Source organism: Schistocerca gregaria, chromosome 4, assembly GCF_023897955.1.
Source record: "Schistocerca gregaria isolate iqSchGreg1 chromosome 4, iqSchGreg1.2, whole genome shotgun sequence".
Classification (NCBI taxonomy): Eukaryota; Metazoa; Arthropoda; class Insecta; order Orthoptera; family Acrididae; genus Schistocerca; species Schistocerca gregaria.
This window is the reverse complement of record NC_064923.1, coordinates 458682876-458696784: the sequence shown is the minus strand read 5'-3', so window position 1 is coordinate 458696784 and position 13909 is coordinate 458682876. Positions and strand designations below refer to the sequence as shown.

At 40.1% G+C, this 13909-nt stretch overlaps 1 protein-coding gene across 1 annotated transcript in view; it reads left to right on the top strand.

Moving 5' to 3' along the window:
- Nucleotides 1-13909, top strand: part of LOC126266639 (lon protease homolog, mitochondrial-like) — a 131656-nt gene that overhangs the window by 102952 nt on the left and 14795 nt on the right. The window contains exons 10-12 of the mRNA XM_049971029.1: nt 8074-8234; nt 10122-10227; nt 10321-10488. Of these exons, the coding sequence (XP_049826986.1) occupies nt 8074-8234; nt 10122-10227; nt 10321-10488 (435 nt within the window). The remainder of the gene's footprint in view (nt 1-8073; nt 8235-10121; nt 10228-10320; nt 10489-13909) is intronic.

Below are 13909 nucleotides of genomic sequence, written 5' to 3'. Positions count from 1 at the left end.
TATTGACATGCCGTCAAATTATACAGTTGACGCCAAAGGAAACAAAGACATGAGTGTTCTTACCTCAGTGTGTGAAAAACAGTGGATGTCAGTCATGCTTGCTTGCACAGCAGATGGACATAAATTATCCCCATTCACAGTATTCAAGCGAAAGACTTTACCAAAATTGGAAGTGTTTCCAAAAACTGTAATTGTATGAGCAAATGAAACTGGGTGGTTTTTGGAGGACATGGTGCTGGAATGGATTAGGCATGTGTGGAATCGTCTTCCTGGTGCAATGCTTGGTTTACACTAGTGATCTCTGGTTTGCGCAGTCTGTTGGTATTAGATGTGTACGAAGGCCATACAGCACCTGCTGTAAAATGAGAATTAGAGGAAAGCAAAATGGACTCGGCAGTAATTCCAGGCGGGATGATGTCAATTCCGCAACCACTTGACGTCCGTTTGAATAAACCATTTAAGAACAAGCCTAAACGCATGTACACAGAGTGGCTTTCGAAAAGCGACAAACAACTGACACCAACAGAATGTGTAAAACACGCGAGTTTGTTGCAAGTGTGCCAATGGATTTATGATACATGGAAGTGTGTTCCAAATCTGATTTTGCAACAAGCATTTAAAAAATGTTCGATATCCAATGCACTAGATGGTACGGAGGATGATGCTCTGCAAGAAGAAATGAGCAACAAAGAATCGAGTGATAGTGATTCAGAATCATGACTGATATTTTAAACATTTTTTATAAGATGTATTACAAACCTCCTCTTGGGTAAAATATTCCGGAGGTAAAATAGTCCCCCATTCGGATCTCCGGGCGGGGACTACTCAGGAGGATGTCGTTATCAGGAGAAAGAAAACTGGCGTTCTACGGATCGGAGCGTGGAATGTCAGATCCCTTAATCGGGCAGGTAGGTTAGAAAATTTAAAAAGGGAAATGGATAGGTTAAAGTTAGATATAGTGGGAATTAGTGAAGTTCGGTGGCAGGAGGAACAAGACTTCTGGTCAGGTGACTACAGGGTTATAAACACAAAATCAAATAGGGGTAATGCAGGAGTAGGTTTAATAATGAATAGGAAAATAGGAATGCGGGTAAGCTACTACAAACAGCATAGTGAACGCATTATTGTGGCCAAGATAGATACGAAGCCCACACCTATTACAGTAGTACAAGTTTATATGCCAACTAGCTCTGCAGATGATGAAGAAATTGAAGAAATGTACGATGAAATAAAAGAAATTATTCAGATAGTGAAGGGAGACGAAAATTTAATAGTAATGGGTGACTGGAATTCGAGTGTAGGAAAAGGGAGAGAAGGAAACATAGTAGGTGAATATGGATTGGGGCTAAGAAATGAAAGAGGAAGCCGCCTAGTAGAATTTTGCACAGAGCACAACTTAATCATAGCTAACACTTGGTTTAAGAATCACGAAAGAAGGTTGTATACGTGGAAGAACCCTGGAGATACTAAAAGGTATCAGATAGATTATATAATGGTAAGACAGAGATTTAGGAACCAGGTTTTAAGTTGTAAGACATTTCCAGGGGCAGATGTGGACTCTGACCACAATCTATTGGTTATGACCTGTAGATTAAAACTGAAGAAACTGCAAAAATGTGGGAAATTAAGGAGATGGGACCTGGATAAACTGAAAGAACCAGAGGTTGTACAGAGTTTCAGAGAGAGCATAACGGAACAATTGACAGGAATAGGGGAAAGAAATACAGTAGAAGAAGAATGGGTAGCTCTGAGGGATGTAGTAGTGAAGGCAGCAGAGGATAAAGTAGGTACAAAGACGAGGGCTGCTAGAAATCCTTGGGTAACAGAAGAAATATTGAATTTAATTGATGAAAGGAGAAAATACAAAAATGCAGTACATGAAGCAGGCAAAAAGGAATACAAACGTCTCAAAAATGAGATCGACAGGAAGTGCAAAATGGCTAAACAGGGATGGCTAGAGGACAAATGTAAGGATGTAGAAGCTTATCTCACTAGGGGTAAGATAGATATTGCCTACAGGAAAATTAAAGAGACCTTTGGAGAGAAGAGAACCACGTGTATGAATATCAAGAGCTCAGATGGCAGCCCAGTTCTAAGCAAAGAAGGGAAGGCAGAAAGGTGGAAGGAGTATATAGAAGGTTTATACAAGAGCGATGTACTTGAGGACAATATTATGGAAATAGAAGAGGATGTAGATGAAGACGAAATGGGAGATACGATACTGCGTGAAGAGTTTGACAGAGCACTGAAAGACCTGAGTCGAAACAAGGCCCCCGGAGTAGACAACATTCCATTAGAACTACTGACGGCCTTGGGAGAGCCAGTAATGACAAAACTCTACCAGCTGGTGAGCAAGATGTATGAGACAGGCGAAATACCCTCAGACTTCAAGAAGAATATAATAATTCCAATCCCAAAGAAAGCAGGTGCTGACAGATGTGAAAATTACCGAACTATCAGTTTAATAAGCCACGGCTGCAAAATACTAACGCGAATTCTTTACAGACGAATGGAAAAACTGGTAGATGCAGACCTCGGGGAAGATCAGTTTGGATTCCGTAGAAATGTTGGAACACGTGAGGCAATACTGACCTTACGACTTATCTTAGAAGAAAGATTAAGAAAAGGCAAACCTACGTTTCTAGCATTTGTAGACTTAGAGAAAGCTTTTGACAATGTTGACTGGAATACTCTTTTTCAAATTCTAAAGGTGGCAGGGGTAAAATACAGGGAGCGAAAGGCTATTTATAATTTGTACAGAAACCAGATGGCAGTAATAAGAGTCGAGGGGCATGAAAGGGAAGCAGTGGTTGGGAAAGGAGTGAGACAGGGTTGTAGCCTCTCCCCGATGTTATTCAATCTGTATATTGAGCAAGCAGTAAAGGAAACAAAAGAAAAATTTGGAGTAGGTATTAAAATTCATGGAGACGAAGTAAAAACTTTGAGGTTCGCCGATGACATTGTAATTCTCTCAGAGACGGCAAAGGACTTGGAAGAGCAGTTGAACGGAATGGACAGTGTCTTGAAAGGAGGATATAAGATGAACATTAACAAAAGCAAAACGAGGATAATGGAATGTAGTCAAATTAAATCGGGTGATGCTGAGGGAATTAGATTAGGAAATGAGACACTTAAAGTAGTAAAGGAGTTTTGCTATTTAGGAAGTAAAATAACTGATGATGGTCGAAGTAGAGAGGATATAAAATGTAGACTGGCAATGGCAAGGAAAGCGTTTCTGAAGAAGAGAAATTTGTTAACATCGAATATAGATTTATGTATCAGGAAGTCGTTTCTGAAAGTATTTGTTTGGAGTGTAGCCATGTATGGAAGTGAAACATGGACGATAACTAGTTTGGACAAGAAGAGAATAGAAGCTTTCGAAATGTGGTGCTACAGAAGAATACTGAAGATAAGGTGGATAGATCACGTAACTAATGAGGAGGTATTGAATAGGATTGGGGAGAAGAGAAGTTTGTGGCACAACTTGACTAGAAGAAGGGATCGGTTGGTAGGACATGTTTTGAGGCATCAAGGGATCACAAATTTAGCATTGGAGGGCAGCGTGGAGGGTAAAAATCGTAGAGGGAGACCGAGAGATGAGTACACCAAGCAGTTTCAGAAGGATGTAGGTTGCAGTAGGTACTGGGAGATGAAGCAGCTTGCACAGGATAGAGTAGCATGGAGAGCTGCATCAAACCAGTCTCAGGACTGAAGACAACAACAACAACAACAACATTACAAACCTAATAAAATTTTGTTTTAAATTTCAGTGTTTAGTTTCTAAGTTATTTTCATTCTTATTTTATAAGTGTTGCTACTCTGCATTGCACAGGATAGAAAAGTGTGGAGAGCTGCATCAAACAAGTCTACAGACTAATGACTTAAAATGCAGAGTGTGTTGCTGTTGTCCTAACTAAAAATCTACTACGAAAATCTGACTGGCAAGACTCTTTGGGATGTTTGTCAAAATGGCCAACTCTACGTTCTGATATTTTTCCTACCTGTGGCAAGAGATGGTTGCTAATAGGAACTTTTATTAATCGTGAATCACATGCAGTATTGTCTTCACCATAAGAATAATAAGAATGTAAACATTATGCCATGTATTCTTTCGTGTTTGCTGCTATCTCATTTAAATCCTGTATGCCTAATAAACTACGAAACTAGACTGAGACAACAGCAAACGCGGAAGAATATACATATCATATCATGTCATGTTTATATTCGTATTATACTCATGCAGATTAGTGATACCATCAGAAATGAAACTCTCGCTCAGGACATCTATCATATGCAATCTTTTATTTGGTCCTTGTTGATCATTATCAAAGAAAGTAGCAGTGTAATTAACAACAAACAGCAGTCTCTTGCCATTGTTTCGCTAGTGAGACCATTCCTCTCTCTCTCTCTCTCTCTCTCTCTCTCTCTCTCTCTCTTTAGCGGGGACAGTAGTGCACACAAAAGCAAGCCATGCTGCTAGCGGTGACAGGTCGTAAACACTCATTATCAGAATGTGACAAACAATGCATGACACTGTACAATAATGCATTTTCAACTTAGTGACGTAAACACCTATAACAAAGATTATGACACTTATCAGATCAAAGCAAAATAAGCAATCGATTCAAAGCAGATGAAGCACATGAAAAAGGAAGGATAACCGTATGAATACAGATGGAGCACCTGATGCATAGCAGTGGGTACGTGGAAAGCTTAACTGCTAAGCTTAAGACTCGAACCAAACTATTGTAGCTGTATCTTCATCGATTCAACCTAAATTGTGTCCCATGTTACAATGGACCGACTTTGTTTCGATTTGGAGGTGTGGTCTACAACTTTTCTCTCCCCTTGAATTTCAGGTGCGGCTTAGATTCGGAAAAATTTCTTTCCTTGATTTCAAATCTTATTTTTCAGGTACAGCCTAGATTTGAGTAAATACGGTAAGCCTGGCTCACCATGTGGTCTCAGAAGCCAGTGTGCTGCACTTTTAAGCTATTCAAACAGATAGATATTATAATGGTGCTGTTTGCAAATGTATGTGTGTGTGTGTGGGGGGGGGGGGGGGGGGCTGTTAACTTGTGAGAGATTGTGCTGCTGACTTCACTGTATTATAAAAATAGCTGTACACTATCTGTATTACAAAATGAAAGAAAATGTAAATGCTATGCCAGTGTAAATGGAATTGAAGCTTATTCTTAGTTGATGCAAGAATATAGAAACTACCTTCAAACTATTTTTGATTGAGATACAGCTTATCCATAATAAAATAAATTACCAGTGACATTAGAACTGCTGAAAACAAAACCAGACATGGCAAGAGTGGTCAAGTGATAACCATCAAATTGTCACAAAAGTCATGACGCTCAGCCTTTAAACATCCTCAGCAGGAAAGCTAAATGTAGTTGATGCTCTGTTCAGTTATCATTGAGTTTAGGTGCTGTCGTGTAAACAACAGGAAGTGGTTACTTGATGCTAACATTCTGTTCCTGTGATCAATTGATGTTTGACTGTAGGTGCCCTCTCCCCACACCCCCTCCTCTCCTCCAAATGAAATTAAAATTTAAGTTTATATAAAAAGGATAGTGTGATGAGAAATGGTGGTAGTTTATTAATCAAAGTAGACAAGATACTCAAAATTGAAGCTGCTTGCTAGATTGTTTGGGCAAGTCTCAGTATGAAGGTTGAACATTAACTTATTATATGGATTCTCCTATTGACAGCTGGACTGAAAAATTAAGAGAAGACCTCAGCTCTGTAGTATGTAAGTTCCTCAGACATACTGACATTATCAGAGGTGACTTTAATCATCCAACAAGATACTGAGAAAATTGCATTTTTGTAAGTGATTGATGTAACAAGGTGTTCTGAGAAGCATTATTAAATGTGTCTTCTGGCAACTGCCTATAACAGGCAGTTTGAAATACCAATCATGAGGGGAAAAGTATTTGACCGGATAGAAATGTCTACAATAAGGGTATCAGAAGTAAGACACAGAACTACTATCCATTGTCTTTGACATCCATTTGTTGTAGAATCTTTGAACACATATTGAGCTCAGATAAGCTTTCAAAATGGTGGTACCTTTCTTCAAACATTCAGATACATAAAATTGTCCTTATTACAATATGAAAAAAAGTAATATTGTTCAATAACAATATAGGTGAGTCACGATTGGAATCGGTCAGCTCGTACCACAGTGTAACAATTGGGAGAGATATGAAATGCAATGATCACATATGCTCAGTCGTGGGTAAAACAAGTTGGGGATTTCAGTTTTTTGGTAGAATAGTAGGGAGATGCAGTCGATCTACAAAGGAGTTTGCTTAGAAACCAAAGAATATTGTTCAAAAGCATGGGACCCTTTATAAATAGGTCTATCGTTTGATTCATGGGAGAATATCAGGGAGGTGCTGAAGAAACTGAACCAGCAGATACTGGAAGATACGCACAAACTGTTGTGTGAATTGCTACATACAAAGTTTGGAGATCAAATTTAAGTGATGAATCTAGGGATATATCACAGCCCCCTATGTATCGCTCCCATAGGGATCATGAAGACAAGATTAGACAATGTTCAAAATGAATTTCCTTTCTGCACCAATTTGAAGCTTTCTGTCAGATCTAAGCTATTTGCCAGACCAAGGCTCGAATGTGGGATCTTTGCCTTGTGCAGGCAAGTGCTCTACTGACTGAGCTATCCAAGCACAAATTATGACACCCCCCCCCCCCCCCCCCTCACATCTCTACTCCTGCCTGTACCTCATTTCCTACCTTCCAAACTTGTTCCAGATTCAAGTCCTGGTCTGGCATACACAGTTTTAATCTACCAGATTCAAGACTAGACAATTACAGTATGCACAGAGGCATTTGGAAAATCATTCTTGCTGCTCTCCATACATGAATGGTATGGTAAAAAGTCCTGATATGTTGGGATGTGCCCTGCGCCTGGTGTGCAGAGTGTGAATATAAGTGTTGGCCTGCAGCTGTTCATACTAATAAATTAATTCACAGCAGTATGGTTTAGTTACACACATAATATGACCAGGCTTATGTTTATTACCGTGACATTGGATACTAACCAAATTCACCTCATTTTGCTAACCAAATTTACTTCATTGTGACAAATTGTGAGAAGCATTGAACGTTACATAAGGAGAAACAAAAAGCCAGTAGTATTCTGAAACTGTCATAGATGCCGGAGGTATTTACACAACTACAAGAAAAATGCCAAATTTTTCTATATTTTTGTTGAAAACTACCAATTTTTTATTACAGTGTTAAAAACTGCTGTTTTGCACAATTTTTTGTGTTAACATTTAAATGAAATTTTCGTGTCCCTTTGTCATCAATAACACCACCACCACCACCACCACGTGACACCCATTGCTAAATACGGGCCTCCCCCTGACTTTTCTACCCATTATGGGCTCCTGCTGTTGACATCCATGTTACTTCTACATGTTTCCTAATGTTGTCTGTTCATCTTCCATTTTTCATCTTCCATTTGCTCAAGTCTCAAAATTCAGAAAAAAACTTCCATCGACCAACCATTCTCATATGTGTTTGTCCTGTCCACCTCCATTTCATTTTCATTGCAGTAATAATTATGTTATCTGATCCAGTGTGTTTCCCAATCCTTTATTTGTTTTCCTGTATTTTATAATTATTCCCAACACACATCTTTCAATCTACTGACCAGCCCATAGTCTGTTAATATTTTTTGTGTTCACATCTCATTGTCATAAGTCAAAACTGATGATACACACTTACGCAAACAATGTGTTTCAGTCACATCAGTAGCTCTGCGAGCTTAGTTTTATCCCTATGTACAGTATATTATTGTCAGGCCTCCCTGTGTCGGGCCTCAGTGCCCAGAGACAGTGACAATGTGTGAATGTTTGTGTGTTTTCTACATCAAAAGAAGGACTTCATTCAAAAGCTTTAATATAAGAAGCAGAACTTTGTTGTTGTTGAAGGATAATGTCAGTAGTTGTGAGTCTTGTTTCGTGTGTTCTCAGGTAGTTGTTGTTTCAGTGTTGTAATTTGTATCATTTAATTCTTTCTTGTTCACAGTATTTTAGATTCAGTGTTGGAGGTATGACTGATTTTGCTGAGATTAAAGGACACAGAAGAACCTATGTAGGTGCTATGCCAGGAAAGCTGATTCAGTGCTTGAAGAAAACAAAGACAGAGAATCCTCTTATACTGATAGATGAAGTGGACAAGATTGGCAAGTAAGGTCTAGTCTATAATATGACCACTGTTAAAATCTAAGAGATATGAAATTTAAAAAAGCAAAAAAAGTAGCACGAGATCAGTTTGTGAGGTAAAGATAAAGGCTTAGTTCTGCTATTCATTTAGTGGGGTAACATCCCAGCTTCAGTAAGGAGCTTACCATCAGACTTCTTGGACCTTGCTTTTCATAGTCAGTGTTGGTACCACGTGAGCTTACAAACACAACTCCCACCTCAGTCTCGCAGCTTCAATTTTGTCAGTACCTTTCTGCTACTTTCCAGGTTTCACAATAGTTGTTCTCAGGAGCTTCTTCAAGCAACACTTCTGGAAGGAAGGATGTTGTGAAGAACATGCTTAGCCCTTGCCTAGGGCTTGTTTGCAGAATGATTATTTCATGTGCACTATTTTGGAACTTCCTTTCAGAAAGGAAGTTGTGAGGATGGGTCACGAGTTGAGTGTGGATAGGCCTAGCCCAATTTGTTAGTGTAGTGGCTGTGAGTCAAAGCTCTGCGTTTGGGTACCAATCTGACACAGAGTATAAATCTGCCAGGAAACTTCTGTACAGCGCACAATGCAATACAGACTCATGTATGTAGCCATCTTTTTTATTAATATAAATCTCTGTCCTCTGTAGTGATCAGGTGACCATTCTTACACTGGTGTTATAAGCAAGACACCTCTTTTGTGAGATGATGGACCCAAACTACTGTTTTGATTTTACTTAGCAGCCCACAATCATGTTTGTGTAATTTAGTGAGTTGGGTCATTTCTTGTGTGTGTGTGGGGGGGCGGAGGGGGGGGGGGCTGCGTGTGTGCGTGCATGCATGCATGCATGCATGCTGATGTTTCCCTAAAAGCTGATGGTTTATTTGTGCTTGTGAAGAGCATTATGGAAGAGAATTCTCATGATATTTATGTTGTCCAGTCCTTGCAGCAAAACTTCAATTTTATGGCTTTTACCATTTCCCGGCCCAATGAGCTTGAAAGCCCGCTAGAAAACACAGGCCTAGATGACAACCAGTAGGTGGTGCTCCTAAAATTTTCAAGCACTGCTGTCACCGTCTCAGTGCTATGTTTTGGCCTCACTCTCGTGCCAGCCCATTGCTGCTTGCGGCTGTGCTGTAAAGCTAGCTGCCCAGGGTCCCAGACATCTGTCATGTTCTGACATGCTCGTGTATTGATCTTTGCTCTCACTGGTGTTTGGTTCCTGATATTGCTATGCCTAGGCTCTCTATTTGGTTCTCTCTCTTGACTTATTATTCTGCAATGTTGTCTTCAATGTCTGTCCACCACTGTTGCTGTCTTTCCGTGTTTTTCAGTATCTCACCATTGATGCCCTCGGCTGGTCTGACAGCGTCTCCTGGTCATGTCTGATACTGTACTATAATTATGTAACTCCATACACAGTATATTGTAAGTGAGCAACAAGGGAAAAAGAGGATGGGCTTAGAGGGATTGAATGGGACAGATTCACTTAAGTTATCATTTAAGAAGAGTATTAGTAGGACATAGTTTTATTTTCATTAATTCCATTCCTCGTGCTTTGCAAAACTTACATAGCTTTGTGTACATTAAGTCATTTTAGCTTTGTGTACATTAAGTCATTTTGTGAAGTAGTGGAAAAATAAGTAAGAGGTTACCAAGACTCAAAAATTGTCATTTACTAAACTGAATGTTTCGCCAGAAATGCTTGGAGTTGCTGCAGCCCGGTGTGTTTCTTCTTCCTTGCTTTTAAGTTGTAGAACTAACTCTATTCTGCTGCATCACCTAGTACTCATACATCTATTTATCCAAGGGTCAGCCATTGACATTTGTATAGCTTAATAACATAATATCTTGTTATGTGAACTCAAAAAATAATAAGACATTTATGATTTGATTTTTAGGGGTTATCAAGGAGATCCCACCTCGGCATTGCTAGAAGTATTGGATCCAGAACAAAATCACAATTTCTTAGATCATTATCTAGATGTTCCTGTAGATCTTTCAAAGGTAATTCACATGAATTTGCATTATCTAAAAAAATACGCTTGTATTATGGTGAGCACATTTATGAAATTTACTTTTTTGCCAATTATATTTCAGGTGCTTTTTATTTGCACAGCCAATGTTACAGAAACAATTCCAGAGCCATTGAGAGATCGAATGGAAATGATAGATATGTCAGGTTATGTCGCTGAAGAGAAGCTTGCTATATCAAAACAATATCTTGTTCCCCAAGCAATGGCAGAGTGTGGTCTTACTCAGGACCAGGTATGATTTACTTTTACTCAGATTAGGTGTAATTACTACTGTGTGAAATAATAAGTTCGTGATATGTTTAAATCATATAATCTGCTATATTAACAAAATAGTATGACTCGTAAATCTCTTATAAATGTTCATTTTAATGAAGAATGCTGTTCAGCCCACACAATAGAATACCAAGCAACAGCATCTACAATGAGAAAATAGCAAGCTAAGGAGCATATACAGTTAGTTCATTGTGTGCTGTAGAATCACTCACTACAGCTTTATGTGGGTTTAAGAAAAGTAAAATGCTGTCGTCAACCTTTCTGTCAAGACCCTGACCTTTGAAGACATCTCAGTACTTTCTAAAGGCCTCACATTTAGCCCAAAATTTAAGTGCAGCTATGCTAGACTTGAAAATGCTTTCATTCCTTTGTGTTGTCTGAAGGGGGGACAGTTCTTTGCCATGCACTCCACTAATAATAGCCAGCCAAAACACCAGATAGAACCTGTTTAAAACAGTTCCAACCTCCCTCCATCTGTGACCCTCTTCCTCCTCCTGCCTAGTCACATTTCAGAAGTTTCTCACTACTAATCTGGCCTCACCATCTTTTCCTAAACATCCCCACTGTGGTCATGAATTGTGGTGACTATGTGAATGAGGATCTCCACCAAGTTCTTGACACCTCTGTATATAAACCTTACAAACATGATCCCACCCCAGAAGCCCAACACAACCCCCCCTCAGGGCCTTAGGTCCCTCCTAAATCCTGACACCTGAAACCATCTCCCTCATCACACAAGGAACCTCTTGGACTCCTAGCTTTTACATACTCCCCACTGCACAAACTCAACCAGACAATTTTCCCTACTGGTCGTCCCACTGTGGCTCGTTGCAATACATCCACAGGATGAACTTTTGCCATTGTTGGCCAACACTTCCAAACTATTGACTGTAATCCCCCCTCTTACATCCAAGACACTGCTCACTTCCTTCACACCTTTTATCACTTTCTGTCCCATTACCTCCTGACTCCTTGATGGCCACTGTGCACGTGATGTCCTTATACACTAATGCCATGCCCGTGACCTTATGGCCTTGGAACCTTTCCCAGTGTCATCCTGATACCAAACCACCATCTCTTTCATAATCCTCGTGGACCACCACTTCAATTACTTCGCTTTTGGAGATCAAATCTGTAAACAAATCATTGCTGCTGCTGTGGGTACTCACATGGCACTATCCTTTTAGCAAGTTAGTTATGAGCCATCTGGAGGACTACTTCCTATGTCCAGTCAAAACCAAAACCCCTTTTTCTGGTTCAGATTCATTGATAACATTTTCATGTTTTTGTATCATTGTGAGGACAACCTCACTTTCCTCCATATCCTCAACATGTACTCCCAAATCCACTTCACCTGGTCCTTGTCAACTCAATGAGCTTCCTAGATGTTATTCTCACCTTTGAGATGGCTCCATAAATACGTCTGTTCTTATCAGCACAGTCACCCTTCACTTTGACAGCCATCACCTGTTCCATGTCAGAAAGTCTCTTCCTTACAGCCTCTTCCCTGTGGGTTTCATATCTGCAGTAGAAAGCAGGAGTTGTCAAATAAGCTAATAACGTTGTCAGTTCCTTTATTGACAGCCAATATCCCACCCATCTGTCCCATGTCATCTTCTCCTCTGACACAGGTAATCCTGTTAAACAGTCACTGACCACCACTTCTCTGTCTACCCAGTATCACTCCACCCAGGGAAAGCTCAACCACACCCTTAATTAGGGTTTCAACCACCTCTCGTCATGCCATGAGGTGAGTGATATCCTTATGAAAATACTACCCGTGTCACCTAAAGTAGCTATTCTCGTCTGTCCCTTTTCCAATCTTGCTTGCACCCAATCCTATACCCCATGGATCATTCCCTAGTGAATGACTGAAGTGCAAGACAACCACCAACTCCTACCGCAACCTAGTCTGAAGCATTTTCAACTCTTTAAAAGGCAGGTCAAGGTGTGAAAGCAGCCATGTTATATTAGCTACACACTAATTGGTGTGCAGTATTATATATGGGCATAACAGCTAACCTAATGTCTACTCACACGAATGGCCACTGCCAAATGGTGGCCAACCATGAACTTGACCTTCCATTTGCTGAACATGCGGTACACCGCTACATAGATGGCTTTAATAGCTGCTTCACTATGTATGCCATCTGGATACTCCCTTCCAGCACAACTTTATCTGAAATAGGCTGGTGGGAATTGTCTCTCCAGCATATCCTGCATTCTTGCAATCCCCCTGGCGTAAACCTCTGCTAACCTGTTTCTTTTCCTACCGCTCTATTCCTGTCCAGATCTTGTACTGCCGTCTCCCACCACTCTTCCTCCCCCCTCCACATGTGGAAATTCTCTATCCCTCTCCCCCCTCTTGCCCTTCCTCTTTCCCCACTGCCTATCCACCCTTATCCTCTTTCTCTGCCTCCTCCCTATCTCAATTTGCACCTCAGCCATTCTCTATTTTACCCATTCCCTCTCCCCACTCTGCCTCTTTCTATATCTCTTATATGGTGTACTTCCACGGAAAAGTCCTTTCGTCTTGTTGTGGAGCCACAGAGTCATCTGTCTCTCACACTCCTTCCTTGCACTACACTGCTTGCGTCCTTCTCAACCCCTCCCCACAACCATCAACCCAGGCAATGTGTGAAATGGATATGGAGTTGTACTGGCTTGAGACTTAATCAGCCAAACACTACTCATATTATACAATACAATTGATGTATTGAGAAACAGTATTTCTGGAAACCGTAAAGTTGACATTAGGCATTAATGATTTTTTTCTACTTCATGCATACAAAACATGAGACATACTGAGATAGCTGCTAACTGAAGAACATCAAAAGAAATCCAAACAGTTGCAAACATGAAAAGCAAATTAACATGCTCATTTTTGTTTTGTTGTGTATATTTCTTACAAATTCAAAAGACATTGTAACTGCATATGGCTTTCAAAAGACATTGTAATTGCATATGGCTCACCCCCCACCCCCACCCCGCCAACCCTTCCCCCGTAAAACACACACACACACACACACACACACACACACACACACACATAGAGGTAAATTATTCTAGAACCGGAATTTCTGATCATCTGTTTGGCAATCTTAAATTCCTGACACAAAAAAAGTTGAACTTAAATAATACAGATGCCCCCCTTCTCCCCCTTACACCAAATATTCCATACACAAATCTCCGTTTCGAATCTTGAAGCATATAATACCGCAAAGGAAGAGATATGTTTGCTGATGGTAAACAAACATCTTTTTCACTGTTATATTTATTCATGGATAAATAGGAAGGGGTGTGTGTGTGTGTGTGTGTGTGTGTGTGTGTGTGTGTGTGTGTGTGTGTGTGTGTGTGTGTGTAAAACATGTTACATTAAT